Below are 19,609 nucleotides of genomic sequence, written 5' to 3'. Positions count from 1 at the left end.
AAATACACTGATTATCCACTGGTTGACTTGAGGGCTCAAGAAAATCAAAGTTTGCTGAAAATCAAAGATTTTTAAGAACGTTTTTTACATGTATGTAAGGGTTTTTTGGACACGATGATGGAATATGAGTATGAAATAGACCCTAGGTAAGCTATCAAGAAGGCAGTGGATGTTATGATTGTGGTCGAGATATCACATCAATGAATTTTCTTTGGCTAGGGGTCTTCAAGGTAAACCGGGATCAGTTGTGTTGAAAAAGGATAAACAAAATCTTATTGGTATCAGCATCGGAGGGGGAGCTCCTCTATGCCCTTGCCTTTATGTGGTTCAAGTATTTGACAATACGCCAGCTTCAAGAGAAGGAGTTCTTCAAGCTGGGGATGAAATCGTTGGCGTCAATGGCAAATCTCTGAGGGGAAAGACCAAAGTAGACGTGGCACGAGCCATTCAAGCAGTGAAAGTAAGAAGTGTTAACTAACTGGCTCCAGTTTAGATGACATGAGTCATTAATTGAAAAGGCAAATTATTCTTTTAACCTGTGGATGATACACTGTGGAACTAACTTCAATAAAAGTTAAAGTGAGTGAAGGTTCCATGAATAAGTGATCCGGATAACTTTGTTATTGTTCATACTTGTTATTAATAATTTATATACAGCCCTTTGTAAAATGCTGGGTAAGTTTTTGATTCTTTGTAAGTTTAGCTATGTTATGAAAAGTGTTGACCACCTTCTGTTCTACGCAATTTCATTCCATTGTGATTCTTCTTACCTTGTTACCAGTAATTTAGTATTAATTTTTGTATCATGTATCAATCACATCATCCTAGGACGAGGTGACCATTAATTACGTAAAGCTGCATGCTGAACCAACGGAAGGAAAAACCTTGGACATAAGTAAGTGCACCCATATGTTGGCAAAATTCAAAGGTAACGTGACCCATAACAGGGTTTGCGATAGCTTTTCAAAGTACCGGATTAAATAAGGAAAGTAGAGGACATGGTTACGTTCCATTGCAAGGCCTTGGGAGCGAACCCTCAAGGAGGCCTAGGTCCCCTGTAAATTATTATAAATGAAACTCTCAGGATGATTGGGAAAAAAAAAAGAAAAGACTAAACTTAATAATAATAATAATAATATTTCTTATCTAGCGCCTATCCAGACGTGATCTAAGCGCTTTACAAGTCATGAAAAATGAAAATTCAAAATTAATCCATAAACGAAAGGTTGTACAAAAGTTCCCTTGAAGAAATAAGATTTAAGTCGTGTTTTGAAAGTCTGGAGATTATCAGAGTTTTTTATGTGTTCTGGTAGATCGTTCCAAAGTTGTGAATGAAATGCCAACAGATCGACTATTCCATATAGTAAGCAAAATAAAGCGATTTGACTTCTTCTTAGTTTGAAGGATTTTTTGTGGTGATTGTCTGAGATTGTTTATGGCTTCCTGAGATAACCAAATCCAAGAAAGAAAAGAAGAAGCCACCAAATGCAAATCTACAGTAAAATTTATGGCATCAAAATACCTGACGTGAAATAGTAAACAACTGGGCGAAACGTACGACCTCCAGCCTCTGAAACCCTGCCATAAAAATTGAATGATGTGGAAAAAATGAAATAGAAAATGAAAGGGAATTGGTAGGTGGTGTAATCCTGTTGTCACAGGGCATTGGATTTGCTTGCTTATGCGCCAAGTTCTAATTCCGCTCTGAAAACTGACTGGATATTGTTGTTTGTCAGATCCCAGCCTCAACTCTACCATGCTTGGAAAATAGCCAACTTGAACGAATGAATAAAACTATTTAAACTATGGACAATTCATTAGCTATTTAAAGAAAGATCAAAACTATCACTGTAAATCCTATAAATTACACTACAGCTGTATATTAAAAAGCTGCTTTCCATGAAGCTTTGCCTTACAGAGCTTTGCTGATTGCGCATTTGAACAACCTGCCATTTTTCAATTCTTTCACCCCTAATTAAACTGGCCCCCACTGACAACTGAAATCATCTGGGCCCGGTTGTTCGAAAGCGGATTAACCTAATCAAGGATTAGCGTAAACTTTTGTTTCATGTTTTCAACTTTTTGGTGAAAGTTTCTTTTGCTTATTTCTGTTGTTCAGGATTGACTTCTTCTAATGTAAAGTTTTGCCGAATATCAGCGTTGAACAGCATTTGGGAATAGAGAAATAAACTCCTTGGTTAATTTTTAATCCGGGATTAGCGTTAATCGGCTTTTGAACAACCGGGCCCTGGTGTCAGATAGGGAAAAATCATTATGTGTCACTCTTACAACACATTAGGAAAAAGGTTATAGGCCGGGGGACATACAGATAGTGGACATTGATGTGGTTACCATGCACTCTAGAATTGGCCCCTATAATGACGAGTGAAAACTGCTATTGGCAGGAGTAGTGAAATCTCCTAGTGTCACTCTAAGAAGGGAAAGGGTTATGTGAATTAGCAGTCCTGAATTTCCTCAATACTTTAGATATAAATGAAAATGGCATTGCAACCTTGTTCCCAGGGTCTCTCTCCTAGGTTGAGGTTGATGGCATTGAACTACCGCATTGTCACTTCTTTTGTGAAAGATTTGTTCATTATTAATTTTATCTTGAATAGTCTTGAAGAAAATGAAGCACCGCATTGTGGAACACATGAGTTCATCCACTGCAGATGCCTTGGGCCTCAGCAGAGCAATTTTATGTAATGGTGAGTGCAGTGAAGTATCTGAATGCACAGTTTGAAAATCAAGTAATTGAATAATTTGGCAACATAATTATCCTTGCAGATGGCTTGGTAAAGAAGCTTGAAGAACTGGAGCAAAATGCTAACATTTACAAGGGTAGGATTTTTGCAGCGTAGATTTATCATTTTGGCTTTAAACGTTAGCAGCTACGTGGTACCTGTACCTTTTTCAGAAGCTTTTTTGTTGTATGATGTACCATGTTCTGTAATCTTGTTCAATTTGGACACTTCTGTACCTTAACCCACTTCCTGCTCAGGGCCTAACTCTAGCTCTGTCTGTGGAGTGATGGTGAACCAATCCAATTCTTTTCTTTTGCATGGGCCCCTTTCCAAAATAAGGGGTATTTACTCACAGATGCATTTTCTTGGATTATTATCACTTTTAAAATACCCTAAGTCAATTTATCCAGTGAAAGTTACAATGTAAGGCACTACAAATTCCCCTTGACATTGTTTGTGAATTCTGTCATTATCTAGTGCTATGAGGCCAACTTTACCTAATTTCCATGCATATAATATTCAGTAAGTGTTTTACATGTAGCTAAATGTACAGTGTATGTCTCTTACCTAAAGATGTGACAATTGAGTTTAATTTTCCCTTTAAAAGTTGTTTACTATTGGTGTTTCTTGTGTTCATCAGGCCTCCTTGATCATGCACGGCAGTTTCTTCAAAGTTTCTATAACTTAGCACAAACACACAAAGGTAATTCATTCTTTCAGCTGAATGATAATTTGTGCACTGCATGAATTCAGATTCCAGTGTCTCCATTGTAGTAAAAATTTTCTCAGTACTGTACATTTTTTTCATCTCCTACATGTACGTGTAACTTATTGTCAAGATTTGTGTGTTGCATTCTCTTCCTTTATTGATTGGTATAATCCTTGTTAATAATGTGGTGTTTTGTTTCCCTTAGAGCTGGGAGATATCTTTGCCTCCATAGGTGTACGAGAATTGCAACCAAATGCAAGTGAAGCATTTGCTATTTTCAGTGAGGCTCACAGGTATTTTCACCATGAATAACTCAGTACAAGTATTAACTTTTAGCATGATTCTGTGAAATCTAGTCTCATTACATTAGTAAATTTCATTTTGCTTTTTGATCTTTTAACTTATACATTTTTATTAAAAGTGAAAGGCATTTTTTTCAATGCAATTTCTTAGGAACTTTGAAAGACTTGGAATGGATTACTTAAAGAAAGTAAAACCAATGTTAAGTGATTTAAGCACTTATCTTGCCAAGGTAAGGATGCAGTGTTCTTTAATGGGGACATAGTTGTTCAGTGAGTGATTAACCCATCGACTCCCAGGGGTTCCCCATTGACGAGCAAAATAAAATCGTCTGGTGTTAGAGTAAAATACTAAGTCTGGCCGGTTTCAGCCGGTTTGGATGTCAATGGGTTAATAAGTAAATTATGGTAATAATTAAATACAGTGTGGATGAAAGAGTGTTTCCTTGTGATTTCAACTTAAATTTGTTGTTCCAGATTTAACCTATTTAAATTCGCTCTTTTAAAGGCAATCCCAGACACCAAACTGACAATCAAGAAATATGCTGATGCCAAATTTGAGTACTTGGTAAGCTTTAATATTTTCTCAATAATTATTTATAGCTCTGTAATATGAGTGTATTTGCCGTAAATAATAACTATGGCTGGTGAAGTGTCAGTGTACATGTAGGCTTGAACAACATTTTCATTCCTTGTTTCTAATGATGATTTTATTGAAAAAAAATTATCCTTGATGATTTTTTTTTCTGAAAATAATAATTTGGATGACTTCAGTGTTTCTTTAGATGCACAACAAATGGCTTGGAAAAACAAAACTTGAAGATACGTGTATGAATCATTCTGACTGCCACATCTCTCTTTGGATGGACTTGATTGGAATTTAATATTATTAACAGAAGTCAATTTGGCATTTTTCCTAATACTAATAATTCTGAGTTCATGGCAACTCAGAATATTTTTTGAACCAAACATTTAGAGGACAAGTGTTAATTTCCCCTCCTCAATATTTGTTTGTAATATCTTCAATGTAATATTATATTATGTATTTTTGTTGTTTTAGTCCTACTGCCTGAAGGTCAAGGAAATGGATGATGAAGAGTATGCTTATGCTGTAAGCTAGTTTATTCTATGTACTTCCATTATTTAAATAGGCCAGTAGAGTCTGTGGTATGAATTCAAAGTACATCTTTGCCGGCACCTTCCCAAAAGAAACATTTCTTGCGCTGTGTACTTTACCTTATTGCATTGGAAAGAGGAGATTGCATCCTCATCATATCAATCCTGTGTGATGTTCCCTGGGAAGCAATCTTGATGCCATGATAATTATGATTTCTTGGTCTTCATCTTTGACTGGCTGGCTGGCACACACGGCTTCAATCTTACTGTATGTGATAGTGTATGGCTTGCTTAAGGGAAAACGTCCAAAATTTTCCCACTTGTGCAACAAAGTTAAGGCCTGTTGGATGGGGTTATTATAAATACCTGGATGGGTGCTTGTCCAGTGATACCCCTTGCTGTACACTCCAGGGAGTCACACTGGCTTGGCTATCCAACGAGAAAGTCTACTGATATCCCACAAAACCGATATTGCATTATAACAAAATTAAACTGTGCATAGTAAAATTGTTAGCAACAAGATAATAGTGAAATTATTGTGTGATACACTGTACAGTACCTGCATAACTGAAAAAATACTGGAAAAAGGTACAAAATTATTCTCCCAACATATGGAATCATCTACGTATACTTTCAAAATGCCTTGTCAATGAATCAAATGCACCTCAATAGTTACATGTAATCCTTTATTACTGCTAGTTTTTAGCTTATTGTTCATAATAAGTATGCTTGATTTATCTCTTTTATGTTTTGAAATTTCCCAGGCATTACATGAATCACTTTACAGAGTAGAAACAGGAAACTATGATTACAGGTAATAATTTGTTGTTCCATCATTGCAAAAGACATGGAAAGATATTGTACACTTCCTCTCAACAGTAACTTCATCTCTTTAGCTGGTTTGAGGACTCATAGAACTGCTGTGTGACTGTCTGACTGACTGAGTGAATGTTAACATAAAATAATGTTGTCTCCCTGGTCAACTTCAGCGTCAGATAGGGATGTACTTTTAATAGTCTTCCATTGACTCCGGTTCAATGTCAGCTTGTTAAGATACAGCTATACTTTAGCCAGTCTTGGCCATCAACTTTGCAGTCCATTGCACAACCTACAAAGGCTCTGGTGTCTGATCAATGTTGTAAAGATGTTTGACAATTAAAAGTCCAGAATACCTCTTTGACTACAAAATGCACTTAAACCTACAATGTAGATCAAACTTAACTTACATTGTAGATAAACAAGCTGTGCTTTCTTCTTAAAACCCACAACTTCTTTTAACTGCAGGGTAGTGTTGCGTTGTCGTCAGTTGGCAAGAGAGAGATTTGCAAAACTACGATCTGATGTGCTTGTCAAACTTGAGCTTCTTGATCAGAAACATGGTAATTTAAGTTTTTTTGTTGACTAGAATGTAATCTTACCTTAGGAAAGGAATCAACGAATTCCAATATCTTGATTTTACAAGAAGCTGTCACAGTGATACCATGAATGGTTAAAACTTAAGGATTTGCTGACAGCAACATGATTATGCTTCATCACTAAATTTAACTACTGTAGGGTCATTGAATTGATACTAAAAGCCCTTATCAGTAGTTCTGTAACCCATGCAGTGCATAGAGCATTTTGATCTCAATAGTCGAGGCTACTGCATCTCAGACCATTATTTTTTGGACAGTGTACATGTACATTATTGAGAGTAAGTATGGAATGAGATTTGCCAGAGCAAGGCAGATGTATTTAGAATGTACCCAAAACAAACTTAATTTCTAACAAACGTTTGAGTTATTTTGTTTTGATTTCTTCACAGTGCAAGACATTGTGTTCCAGCTACAGCGGTTTGTTGCAGCTGTCACAGAGTATCATGAGAATTCCTTTGCAGTTCTTAAGGAGGCAAATGTCTTTCCTATAGAAGTTGATCTTACACGAGGAGCACTGGGAAATACCTTGAAATAATTTTTAAGTCCATGTAAACGAGACAAAAAGAAACTTGTACAGAATATGGAATTTATTTATTCAGTTGAGACAGTAGCATTGAAATCGTTAAAAGGGAGCAGCATTCAAATTGTGTGGGTAATGTTTTTCAAATTACTGTGTTGTGTAGTTTTCAAGAATCTCTAGAAAACAACAGAATACTGAACCCATGTGATGCCAATGCAATGAATCAACGTAAATCTCAGCTGATTACATGCAAGCATTCTATGCCAACACAGCTACCCATAGACCCTATGCAAAAATGGCTGCCTTTAAATTATTCTTTTGTTCATATTCAAAATAGCCCAACTAACCTCGTTCGGGATAACAAATTCTTTAGAATTTTTGTCTCAAAAACGAGGTTAGTTGGGCTATTTTGAATATGAACAAAAGAATAATTATTTAAAGGCAGCCATTTTTCCATAGGGTCTATGAAAGCATCATAACAGTTGCTTATTTTGTTTTAGTGTAACATTGTCATAACACTAGCACTATTTTAAAAAAATGCAGAGAGTTTGACAATACAGTGATTATCATGTTATTGACAAGTGTTTTTCCATACTCTCCTGCCAGCCAAAGCTCTGTTACCAGGACAGGTCTTTATGAAACCATACAATGTAATTTTCCATCCTTAGTGCATTCAACTCCATCTCCAGATCTTGATTGTTTTGTCAAGTGATCCTGACACAATAATCTGTTGCGATGGATGAGCATCACAGGTCAACACGGGTCCTGTGTGCCCAACAAGCTTCTCAACCACTTCACCAGTGTTCAGGTCCCAGATAAAGATATGACCATCTTCTGATCCAGAAATAACCCACTTTCTATTTACAGTACTAAAACAGCCCATCACACAGTAATCCTTGTTTATATGACCTGCAGGAAGAAAGAACGCAATGTTACAAAGACAAACAAAACTGAGATCTACCTGTCTCTTTACTGGAGTATTAGTTGTTGTTGCTCAAGCAAATGAGATAAATAATTAATTATTCAAACTTTACCAATTGTAAACATTCCCTGAATAAATGATATAATTAGTGATAATCAATGTTTAAGTGGTGTTTCCTTGGACACTTGCAAATAAAATATTAACAAAAGCAGCCTTCTCAAAAATTAATGTTTTTGGGGAGCAGGTTATAAGGAAAGTGGAGACGGTTTTGGTGCCAAAGGCACCCAAGCAAGGGGCCACTGAAAAACGCAGACTGCACACTGTGCAGACCGTCTGTAAAATGAAAATTTGGTTGGCCTGAATTAGGCCTAAATAACATTCGGTTAGCCTAATTAGGCCTAAATAACATTCAGTTAGCCTAATTAGGCCTAAATAACATTCAGGTTAGCCTGTTTACGGTTAGCTCTCAATAATAGTGAGGGTAACACCATATTTTTTCCCTGGTCTGCACGGTCTGCACAGTCCACAGTGTGCGTTTTGGGGTGACCGCAAAGCGGGTGGCCAAAGGGCGCAAGCTAGGCATGTTCCCGTAGGAAATTTTTGAAATTTAGACACTCACAGATGCAATTTAGTGAAATCTGGGGGATCTTATTGACACTTGCATGGTGTCTGATAAGAAATACTGGAATGTTAGTTAAATAAACATTTCATGTGCACCAGGCAAAAAAATATTGCGGAAGTGAATTTGTACGTCAAACAAGCATTTTTTTAAGCCTTTATATCATCTCCAGTGACTTTACTTTACAGCTAAAATTGTGTTGTCTGTGTTTTTTTTTTCTGTCTCACCTGTCGTTATAAAAATGAGACATTTCCTGACTGGAAGGAGACGGTCAAACTTTCTGAGGAGGTGGCTCATTGAGCCGTTGACCGGCCAGTTTTGAGAAGGCTGCAAAAGCCAATCGCAATGCAAAGCAAACACATGAGCCAAAACAAAATTGTTTTGCCCAGTAGCCACTGATTGGTTGAGCATAAAAGTGAAAGATATTGCACATACACTGTACAGGAAAGGAAAAACAAATTACTAAGTAAACAAAGTATTGTACTTAAACCTGGTTAGGTTAGCAGGTTACAAGCATTTTCCCCCAAGATAATAGGTCATGGGCCCATACTTTACACAGACCAACACTCGAGGATCCTAAAGAACTTTGTAGAATGTGCTGCCTTTGTTAAGGTTGCACTTAAAGTTTTCTCAGGTAATCGTTCATAAATTCTGTGGGATGTTTAACCCATTCATCCCTGAAGCAGTTCCCATTGACAAGTAAAATGATCGTCTGGCATTTAGAGTAAAAATTGACTCTCACTCTCAGGGCTAAAAGGGATGAAGAACCCACACATTCTTAACAAAAGAGTAGGGCATGGAGATCCCAGTATTGTGGTCTGCGTGGTGTACTGAATTCTTTAAAGCTAAGGGCCTGATTACATGGTTTGTTTCAGCCCAGGTTCTGGAAGAAATCCTTTTGAAATGAAAGTGGTGGTTACATTGGAGAGGGTTTTAGCCTAGGCTGAAAATCCTGAATCCGGGCTAGGATTTTCAGCTTGGGCAAATGGAATGAAAAATCTGCCGAAGTCCATGTACCATGTCAGTAAATTTTTTCATGCAAATGTGCATTTCGTGCCCGGACTGAAATTGACCATGTAATCACAACAAAATTTCAACCTGGTGGGCAAAGTGAAATTTCTGCCATGGCTGAAACTCTCCATGTAAAAGTTTATCCCAACAAAATTATGAGGAGGTTAAAATCAAAGTGACATTGGAAATTTGTGCAACAATCAGGCCCCAAGGAGGCTTACACCAGTTTCAACAAACTGTACAATTTCGAAGGATTTAATCTACCCAACTGTTTCATGTAACAGCAAAGTTATAGTACCATATAAACCACCAATAATTGCTTAAAGCGACACACTCGTTGACGTGACGTAATAGGTCGTCATGGCAACAAAATCTTGAGCCTTCTAAAACTACCCTTGTATTACTTATATGTCAAAAATGGAAAGTGGAAAGTGATTAATTAACCCCTTGACACCTGAACCGCCCTGATTAACCGGGAAAAATCCTCTGGTGTTAGACAGGGTAAAATACTAAGTATGGCTGGTTTAGGCCGGTTCAGGGGTGAAAGGGTTAAGTCCCACTCCTAAGAGTCAATGGGTAAACCGGTTCAGATCAAACTTTCTGCAAAAGTTCAAAAAAATTCCCTCTGGAGCAGTTTCAATCGCCACCTTTACAACAAAAATTGCCGTTTTATTTAATGGTGTTGTGGAGTTCATCCTTCTAATATTAAGATATTACCTCTGTCTTTACTGTTGAAACTGGTGTGAGCCACCTTAAATTACTGCCTTGGCCCATAGCCCATGGTGTAAACAGCCATAAATTAAAAGTATGCTGCTACTGTATGGTGGGTACGTAAGGACCCTGTCTACTATCAGTAACAATTGATATTAGGTAACCACGCTGTGTTACCTGGTAGCACTGGATTCAAAATCAGGTTTGCAAAACAAACAGAGCAATGACAAGATGTTAATGACTAAAAGGAAACAAGAAACTAAGGGTTCATTCGATTGACCCTATTCCAGAATATAAGCTAGAAATCCTACTTTTTTATGGAGATTCACATTAAATCTGTCAAACACTTGCTAAAATGCTATTTCAAACATATCTCTTTACTATCACCTTGGTTGCTTCAAAATGCCAGACATACCGTTTTAAATCATCGTACCATGTATTCTTATTCCATAATAAGGTCAATCGAACCCACCCTGAATTTAGTGAAGTAATAAAGAGAAACCTCAATTCTACCTTGGTAGGTTTTAAGCACTCTGCCTTGACCCATCTTGTAATCCCACAATTTCATGACACTATCATGGGTAGACACCAACAAATATTTTCCATTTGGTGACAGCCTGGCATGTGATATGGGTATTTGCACATTTTTGTCGGGTAATATTGATTTCAAGCAACAGCCAGACATAACATCCCAAACACAGCATTTGCCATCAGTGCTGCTGGAAACAACAAGTGCACCATCCAGGTTAAACTGTACAGCAGTTACTGCACCACAATGACCGACCAAGGTTTTAAGACAGGTGCCTGTTGAAGAGAGCAGGCAAAAAATTGTAAAACTCAAGGCCAGACAACTTTAAATTATTATAGCACTGGAACGTACCGTACACCAGCTTTATTTAACACTGTCTTCTCTGTGATCTTTCCAGTGAGTTAATAGTTCCAGTGCATGCTCCACTTTCTCTGAAGCGATCCAAAGTGGAATCTATGCAGAGGACAGTTAAGCTTTATGTTCCAGTGGTTTAGGGATGATGTCACCTGTTGCAATAATTATCACTGATGTGCCGACCATATTGAACACTAATATTAATTTTAATAGACTAAATAAATTCCAATTTTATCTTTTCTTTCATTGTACTTATTTTGTAATCTTAATTATATGTTAGTAGGGCCACTTCAGCCCTTGGATGCCATATTTTCGACCTACTTTTCAAATAAACTGGTTGATTGACGTCTTTCATATTACATTAAGGTTTTTGGCAGTGGATTGCCCGAGAAATATTTGTTGGGAATATTAATGCCGCCAGGGGACAGCAGGGCTCATTCAACCAGGAAGCTACCTTTATACCTTCAGCTGTATTCCAGATCTTTATGCTTTCGTCAAAAGAACCAGACACAACCAACGTTGCCCTCAAATTGAAACTACAACAGAAAGCATAGTCTTGATGACCAAGAAGAATTTTAATGCAAATTTTAGCCAAGCAGTCCCAGATTCGAACACTTGTATCATCTGAAGCTGAGACAAGTAAACGGCTTTCCGAATCCCAACACACTTCCGAAATTTCTAACTTGTGACCTTTCAAAGTTGCCTCCAAATTCCCGTGCAAGTTCCATATCTTGATCTGTTTATCGGCAGAAGAAGAAGCGATCAGTTGTCCATTTGGACTAAATTTCACACACGAAACTCCTTTACGATGAGCTAAGATGGAAACGTCCTTTTCAAATTTGAATATGTGGCTACTTTCATTTAGTTGCATCATTAACAGGTCTTAATAATTGTTTGCACTATAAAGAAAACATCTTGGCAATCCTCACCTTCCCCGAGAGCATTCAGTTTTGCTACATGGTGTTGAGGCTAATGGCAAAAAATCAAGATGGCGGCCGTAGCGACCAGTCTAGGAACCTAAACACTTACTATATAATGCTTGCAGAACTCACGCAGTGGCAAAATCATATTAATCCAAACTATCTTATTTTTAATATCTAAGGAAGACAGCTTGCCTTCAAAATGGTAAGAAGTGGTTATGTTTTGCCAATTTAATTTAATTCGTTGTCCGGCAACCGCAAAAACAATGATTAATCTTAATTTCCACTAAGCAGCTGGCGAGTCTTCGTGGATACTTTGAAATTCTTACTGTTGAAATATCGCAATTATGATGAGGAGATTCTTTTCTCTGAACTGCGTTTGATGATCTTACTTTAAAAGACGCCTCAAACTCAACTCTGGCGGGATGAGCTCGAGCTTTCAGCTTCTGTTTACATAAGGAACTAAATACTCCGCTTCTAATCCGAGTTAGTGCAGTTCTAATATAAGAAGGCGCCCTTATCACTTATAAGTAATGATTTAGAGCTAACGTTAAGGAAAGAAAAGCAGTGTTAAAATTGAATCTAACGTAAAACATATAGAAAGAGAACATTTTCATATCAACATCTTTATTAGTTCTCAGAGAATAAGCTTGAAAAGACTTCTATTTCTTATTGATCATGACACTGACTGATGGCTTGACAACTCCCAGTGTTCCAGGGTACATTCAGTGTAGGTTACGATGTACTGGCGTGTAATTGGAGTTTTTGGCGCATTATCAGCTGGTGATGAAAGCAAAAAAATATGTAAATGTTCTTGTTTTTTATTTGAAATATTGCACGGAACATTGTTTCCAACATTGACGAGTAAAATCGTCTGGGGTTAGACAGAGTAAAATACTAAGTCTGGCTGGTTTTGGCCGGTTTGGATGTCGATGGGTTAACCGACAATTGGCATGGAATTTTAAAACCCTTGGTGTATCTTTGGCGTGGAGGTTACGTGGAATGCACCCTGGCCGGTGTTGAACAATATTGGGTTAAAACGTACCTGACAATGTTGGTTGATGTTGTGCCAGCATGCCACATTTGTTTGTTTGATGATCTTACTTTATCAAGTTATAATATGACTCCTTGATTCAAACCATTGACAATATTGGCTTCTGATGTCTTGGCAGATGCTTTCAAGGACCAAGCCGGCTGTTGGGCCTGGCTCAGGAAACACTGTATCATCTGCAAAGGACTCCAAAAAGAAACGAAAATTGCCAAAACTAGAAGATTTCTTGCAGATGAGAGATTTCACTGGGGCTCTCACGTTGCTAGAGGTACTTAATTCTTATTAAAAGAGGCATGTGTGTTTTGTCTCTTTCATCTCTCCGACAAAGAACATTTAGGCTTACCTGAGTGTATCGTGACCTGGAGCCTACAACTCCGACATCTTTCCTTAAAGTTATTGTTTTCTAAGACCATCCATATTTAGAACAGCTTTTACATCCAAAATTTGATGCCTTTCAGCTAATTAAGGCATAGTGTGTCTGTTTACATCATTTATGCATAAATTCAACAACAACAATTAATGATCAACAACAAAAGCTGGCGATGAATTTAAAAATAACCAGATTGAAGAAAATGATCACCCAAGTCAGGGAAAAAGTTGTTTGTTCGGCCTGGTGATGTCAGCTCCAGGTTACCAAAGAATGCATTTGCTTACTGTTTTTGCCTTTAAAAACAAGAAAAAAGTAACTGTGGTTAGGATACATCTCTTTGTTAAACAAAGGTGTCATTTCACTACAAATGTGTGCTGATATCTTGCAAAGTAGAGGCACTGACAGAAGCTTCCACTGTTGGTTGCCAGCTCCTAAATAGAGACTATTCTCATGGTTCAAAAGTTGGCTTTAAATCCAGGGAACCCAGCCAAAAAATTACCTGGCAGAGACTTTATATCAAAGATCAACTCCAAATGAATATAACTTTTGTTTCCTTACCCACTCATTTTATTTCAAGAAATAATACTCTTATTACATCCAGGTTATTACAGTGTATTTGATTTTATCATTATCAGTGTAACAGTGTTATAATTTTTAAAATTTTAGTGTCTTGTTTTCAGTTTAACCGTAATACTGGAAAGGCAAGTGAAGAAACTAACCTATGGATTGCATATACAGCTTTCCATTTGGGAGATTACAAGAAAAGCATGGAGGTACAGGAAACAGACGAAAAGTTAAATATCACTACAGCATGAAAAGTTAAATACATTACAGTATGCAGACAATTTAGGTGCAGGCAAAAGTTGACATAATAAATTTGTGAGCAAAAGCATCATCAAGTTGTCAAGAAAACAATGCAAGCATTTTCTAAAACAATGTTATTTAAGTCACAGCTGTGCTTAAATACTGTTACCTGCAATATCAAGTTTATTCTTATTACAATAATAATTATTATCAGGAATACCTGGCACTGACAAGAAGTGAAGCATGCCATCCAGATGTCTGGGTTAATTTAGCTTGTTGCTATTTTTTTCTTGGAATGTACAAAGAAGGTGATGAGGCAGCCTTAAAAGGTATTAACAGTTTTTTCATAATTTTATAGTATTTAGAACTAGTCAATAACCTAGAGTGAGATCGTTACAGCAAAATCTCAAACTGAGGCCTTGCTGTATTGACCAAGCAAGAGTGAGGTCAATACAGCTAGCTAGCTTAATAGCTGCTCTTAGCCAATCAGAGTGCATAATAAATATAGGCCAGAAATTAACGCTAGCCAATTACAATAATAATAATCCATAATAATGAATTAAAAAAGGAAATGGGAGTAAAGACTCAAAAGGTCAGTAATGATAATAATCCTTGACTTTCTGTGGACAAAGCAACCTGCGAGGATGTTCCATCTTCTATCGTGTGTTGTCTGGATGCTCCTGTCCCACCAGGCCTCGGTTGTTCAAAAGGTGCTATTCACCGCATTAATCACTATCCAGCAGATAAACACTAGCAAAACCAATTGAGTTACATTGTATCCAGTTGACAGCGATTTATCCAGTGGATAGCGCTATCCTCCCTTCGAACAACTGGGGCCAGATCTCCACGTTCCCATCCTCTGACACCCCTCACCTTATCTGGAACCTCCTTATAGCACACAGCAGCAGCCACTTACACCATACTTCTGACAAAGCTCCCAGTACACTGACCCTCAATGCCATCTGATCATGCCTCCTCCGATACTCTCTCTCTCTGCACCAAACCAATATGACCACTCAAATGGAGCTTGGTTATCAAAGGGACTCCTTAGTAGTATTAACAAGGTTTTTTTTTTTTGCATTTGCGTGGACAAACTAAAGATTGTCATCATGATGATAACAATGCCATGTTGAAATACATGTATTTTTGCTCCAGATTAAGGTGGCTCAAACCAGTTTCAGGGTGTTTTTGTAAGGCTTTCCTGTTGCCATGGTAACTTGTTTCATCACAAAAATGACTGCATCTCTTTCAGCAATAATTGATGTTTCACATGGTACCATAACATTGTTGTTACATGTTAAGAAGCTGTAGTGTCAATCCTTGCAATAACAAGGTATCTTGAAGGTGTTGAAACTGGTTTGACCCACCTTAAATTAACAGAACTTTATTTGTCATCAGTGGTTTTAACTAATATTATTATTAATTTCCTTTGTTTAGGTCCAAAGAGCAGACTTCAAAACCGATTGTTGTTTCACCTTTCCCACAAGGTACTACAGCCCATGGGAGCTCGAAAATTTTAAAAGTGTAATCGTTGGTGTAAACGACAATATTTTCTCTAATTTTTGGTAGGATTCTTGTACTGACTGGGGCACCCAACAAGCCATTTTTTTTCAAAGTTCATCAAAATATATCATTGCCATAAAATAAACCAAAAATTAGCGTTTTTGGAGCAATTTCTCTACCTGCTGGGAAATTTTTATCTGTTCTGCACTTCCAGCAGAAAAAGACCAGAAATTCTGTTGGTCAGCAGGACCAGGCAGAAGTTTCCGAGCCAGCAAGCATAACAACAACATTTGAATTCATTGTATGCCAAAAATATTTATTAATGAGGGTGGCAACAGGCCTCGGATTTAACCTTCAGTGGGGGGAGGGAGGGGCAGAAGCAAAGGGTACATTGACTCTAAATAACCCTCACAACAAAAATATTATTTTCTCCTGGGAGAGGCATGAGCACATTGAAAACAATTTCCCAGCACAATAATAATCTTTTTCCCAGCACTTCAAATTCCCAATACTTTTTCCAGCCAGCAGGTACACACCTGCAGAACACAGGTCTATTTTGCAGAACACCTCCATGGGTTGCCCCTGTAATGAAAGGTGTACATCGCTCGCATCATTTCTCTGCCATATGGAACAACCATCAATGAATCTCTTATGGCATCCTTCTTTGGAAAGTTGATAGATATCTTGCCGATTTTTTTAAGGTGATGCAAAAGCTGAATTTTTTTTTTTTTTTTGTATTTTGCGTTCTAGTTTAATGATGAGAAGAGACTTATGGGATACCACCAGGCCTTACAAGATATCATTGAAGACCAGGTAAAAGGAATAATGTTTATTATTAAAAAGTGAACTATGGATATCAGATTTCCAGCATTTTCATTGGCTCACTGGACAGTCAGGGTATCAGTTCATATACCTGCAGTACTTAATGTGGTCAAGGAACACGTCAGCAATAGAGCAAGCTAAAAACATTTTTGCAGCTCTGAGAAAAAATGGCTGACAAAAGCAGTTTTAGACTGGAATTGATGGAACACAGAAATCGATGCTTTAGTCAAGAATACTACCCCGGGAACACCTGGAGTTTTTAATAAACAATAATTATTCTACTCAGGCTTGCTGGATATAAAATGATTATCTATCACTTCAATCCAACAGGCCCTTGTAGAATAATAATGTTAAATAGTTTGATTATTAGAAATGAAAGTTAGAGAGGTCATTGCAATAATATATTATTACATAATCAACATAAGCAGTTGCTGGCAAGACTGAAAAAGTCCATGTTTGAACAGAATTTAAACCCTTGACTGTTTGATTGTGTTGCATTGCACTGCTCTACCGACTGAGCTATCAAGCAAGATGGGAGCTTGTCAATATTGTTGCTACCGTAGTTCATTTGTTTTCTTTTTTGGAAAGAGTTGAATGAAATTTCATTTATTCAAACTTTTTGCATCACACTTCAATTCAATGTTCTGGGAAGTAGATTAATAATTAATATTAGAAATAATTATTATTTCTAATGTTCTCGTAATTATAAGCCCTGTTTTGCCAGATACTCAATTCTTGTTCCCATTCCCATCATGGTTCCTATTCTTGTTTTTATTCCTTTTGTCCTTCTCAACAGCTTAGCTTGGCCTCAATACATTATTTGAGAAGTCATTACCAAGAAGCTATCGACATCTACAAGAGAATTTTACTAGATAACAGGTAATTGTGACATACTTTAATAGATACCTGGTGATCTCATGTAATTTGTGAATTTCTTTCAACAACTGATTTAATTTACTGTCTCTTACTTCTGCAGAGATTATCTGGCGCTCAATGTGTATGTTGCACTTTGCTATTACAAACTGGATTATTATGATGTCTCCCAGGCAAGTGGTAGTGGCAGTACTTTTAATGTATTATTTTCCATTATGATACTGTGAAGCAGTAGTGGAGAGAGAGCAGTGAAAGCAAGAGTAATAATAATAATAATAATAATAATAATAATAATAATTGGCAGTGCTAATGACCCTTTACTTGAGAACTGAATTGCAAAACGGTGCTGCTCACAATATCAGACTGAAAGCATACAAAGGCGCATGGGAGAGATGCAGGAAATAGCCAGGTTATTGGTGAATGCCAATATAGGTTTGAGGAGCAGAGGAAGGGTACACAAAGCCTGTGTGAGATCTGCTCTTTTATATGGAGCAGAAAAATGGACACTGATGAGTAGACTGATGGATCATCCTAGGATGCTGAGATACATGGCAGGAGTGAGTTGCCAAGATGGGAGATCAAGCAGTGAAGTGATGGAGATATGTGGGGTTGAGGACCTTTCTGTTAAGTTGAGGCAAAAAAGATTGAGATGGTTTGGACATGTGGAAAGGGTGGAGTGGGGTGTGTTGAATGAGTCGGAGGAGTTGAGGGGCGACGGCTGGTAGGAAGGCCCAAGAAAAAGTGGAGAGGGTGTGTGACAGAGGATATGAATATATTAGGAATAGAGGAATATATGGCACAAGATCGACAGATGTGGAGGACAGTCATCACCCGTCCAACGCCATCTTAAATTATGGTAAAATATGGATGTTCAACGACAATGATGATGATGATGATGATACTATTTACAACACAGAATGAATAGTTATTTAGTTTGTGTTATCTGAACTTCTGAAAAATATCAAATAAAATGTAATTGTATTGAACTAAAATGAAGTGTTCTCCTTGTTTTTAACACAGGAAGTTTTGGCAGTTTATTTGCAGCATTACCCTGACAGGTAAATTGTCTGTTGAGGGCTAATAAAGCGTTGAGTTATAGTATAAGCCAGGGTAGATCTATTGATCTACACTTGTTTTGGTCCCAGCCATCATACAAACTTCCAGTTATCCAAAGGAAACTTGGCTACATTTGAATACAAAATAATCTGACTGACAAGTTCATGTTATTCACAGTGCAACTGCTGTAAACTTGAAAGCCTGCAATCACTTCAGACTATACAATGGAAAAGCTGCTGAGGTGAGAAATTAGAAATCATGAAAGTGTTGTTGTAATATTATATTTCAATACAGTAACTTCTTTTTATTGGTCAAATAATAATATTTATATTAATTTTACAATAATACTTATACCTAATAATGTTTTTGTTTCTCTTTGGTGACATTTAAAACACCCTAAAAAATGAACATACTGATTTCATTTTGTTGTTGTTGTTGCTTTTATTATTATTATTATTATTATTATTATTATTATTATCATTATTATGATAGTAAACGATTATCATAATGTCAGTGATATTTGATAATTTCACATCTTTTTTGCATCCTCTCAGGCTGAGCTGAAAACCCTCCAGGAGACAGCAAGTCCATCATTCAGTTTTGCAAATGATCTCATTAAACATAATTTGGTAAGATGCTTCTCTTAACAGCTAAATAACGACTTTTTCAATGGAACGTTGTAAATCTTTACTACCATAATGATAGATTAGCTTACTTGTGGTCGCATTATAAAGTGTGCTGGCAGCTGAAAAATTTGCAATGTAATTTCCTTGTAGAAAAAAAATTAATCAAGAAAAATTGCTAATAATACCAGTAGTTACTGTTTCTACCTGATCACTTGCCCTCTTTGTTAGCTATTTTTTCCACTTACCAGTCTGGCAGATTCCAGGTTGAAACCCCAGATTGGAAGCATCCATAAGTACTTAGGATATGACAATAATATCAGTCAATATGCTCAAAACACATGTTTGACATTTTGTAGACTGTTAGTCACATCAGAGAATCTGCACACTGTTAACTTAGCATGGCCCTCAAACATGGTCAATTTTACTTAGAGATACTGGTATTCATTTATATTGTACATCTTCCTTTTTCTTTTGTGAATCACATAAAATATTAAAGAAATTGCACAATATAAATGAATACCAGATCTCTAAATAAAATTAACAAAGTTTGAGGGCCATGCTAAGTTGCACGTGTATACCCTGTTCACATAAGATAAAATTAACAAATCAAAAGTGGTTCAGCGTTGTCTGTACTC

At 37.0% G+C, this 19,609-nt stretch overlaps 3 protein-coding genes across 5 annotated transcripts in view; 2 read left to right on the top strand and 1 right to left on the bottom strand.

Moving 5' to 3' along the window:
* The first annotated feature begins 6 nt into the window (after window positions 1-6).
* LOC137970380 (PRKCA-binding protein-like) lies at window positions 7-7,936 on the top strand. Its single transcript, XM_068816902.1, has 13 exons — window positions 7-146; window positions 220-460; window positions 829-895; window positions 2,619-2,708; window positions 2,788-2,841; window positions 3,385-3,447; window positions 3,659-3,746; window positions 3,907-3,985; window positions 4,261-4,320; window positions 4,813-4,863; window positions 5,633-5,682; window positions 6,153-6,247; window positions 6,673-7,936. The coding sequence occupies exons 1-13, from the start codon at window positions 115-117 to the stop codon at window positions 6,816-6,818; spliced, it is 1,116 nt and encodes a 371-aa protein (XP_068673003.1). The 5' UTR covers window positions 7-114; the 3' UTR covers window positions 6,819-7,936.
* On the bottom strand, window positions 7,477-11,900 carry LOC137970381 (WD repeat-containing protein 5-like). 3 transcript variants are annotated; one of them, XM_068816905.1, is made up of 4 exons: window positions 11,640-11,777; window positions 11,412-11,485; window positions 10,580-10,870; window positions 7,477-7,712 (listed from the first exon to the last, which is right to left on the bottom strand). In XM_068816905.1, exons 1-4 carry the CDS (start codon window positions 11,675-11,677, stop codon window positions 7,477-7,479), a joined length of 639 nt encoding a protein of 212 aa, XP_068673006.1. In that variant the 5' UTR covers window positions 11,678-11,777. The 3 variants fall into 3 exon arrangements, with proteins under 3 accessions (XP_068673006.1, XP_068673004.1, XP_068673005.1); XM_068816903.1 differs by having other exon boundaries at window positions 11,412-11,889; XM_068816904.1 differs by lacking the exon at window positions 7,477-7,712 and adding an exon at window positions 8,550-8,671 and having other exon boundaries at window positions 11,412-11,900.
* Window positions 11,901-11,914: 14 nt separating this feature from the next.
* LOC137970375 (intraflagellar transport protein 56-like) overlaps window positions 11,915-19,609 on the top strand; it is a 17,171-nt gene continuing 9,476 nt past the window's right edge. Inside the window, exons 1-11 of the mRNA XM_068816898.1 lie at window positions 11,915-12,074; window positions 13,042-13,188; window positions 13,971-14,063; window positions 14,309-14,423; window positions 15,532-15,581; window positions 16,348-16,410; window positions 17,216-17,298; window positions 17,396-17,465; window positions 18,313-18,350; window positions 18,526-18,589; window positions 18,903-18,977. Of these exons, the coding sequence (XP_068672999.1) occupies window positions 12,072-12,074; window positions 13,042-13,188; window positions 13,971-14,063; window positions 14,309-14,423; window positions 15,532-15,581; window positions 16,348-16,410; window positions 17,216-17,298; window positions 17,396-17,465; window positions 18,313-18,350; window positions 18,526-18,589; window positions 18,903-18,977 (801 nt within the window). The 5' untranslated portion in view covers window positions 11,915-12,071. The remainder of the gene's footprint in view (window positions 12,075-13,041; window positions 13,189-13,970; window positions 14,064-14,308; window positions 14,424-15,531; window positions 15,582-16,347; window positions 16,411-17,215; window positions 17,299-17,395; window positions 17,466-18,312; window positions 18,351-18,525; window positions 18,590-18,902; window positions 18,978-19,609) is intronic.

The sequence above is a fragment of the Montipora foliosa genome, chromosome 9, assembly GCF_036669935.1.
Source record: "Montipora foliosa isolate CH-2021 chromosome 9, ASM3666993v2, whole genome shotgun sequence".
NCBI lineage: Eukaryota > Metazoa > Cnidaria > Anthozoa > Scleractinia > Acroporidae > Montipora > Montipora foliosa.
This window is presented reverse-complemented; position numbering and strand designations above follow the sequence as displayed.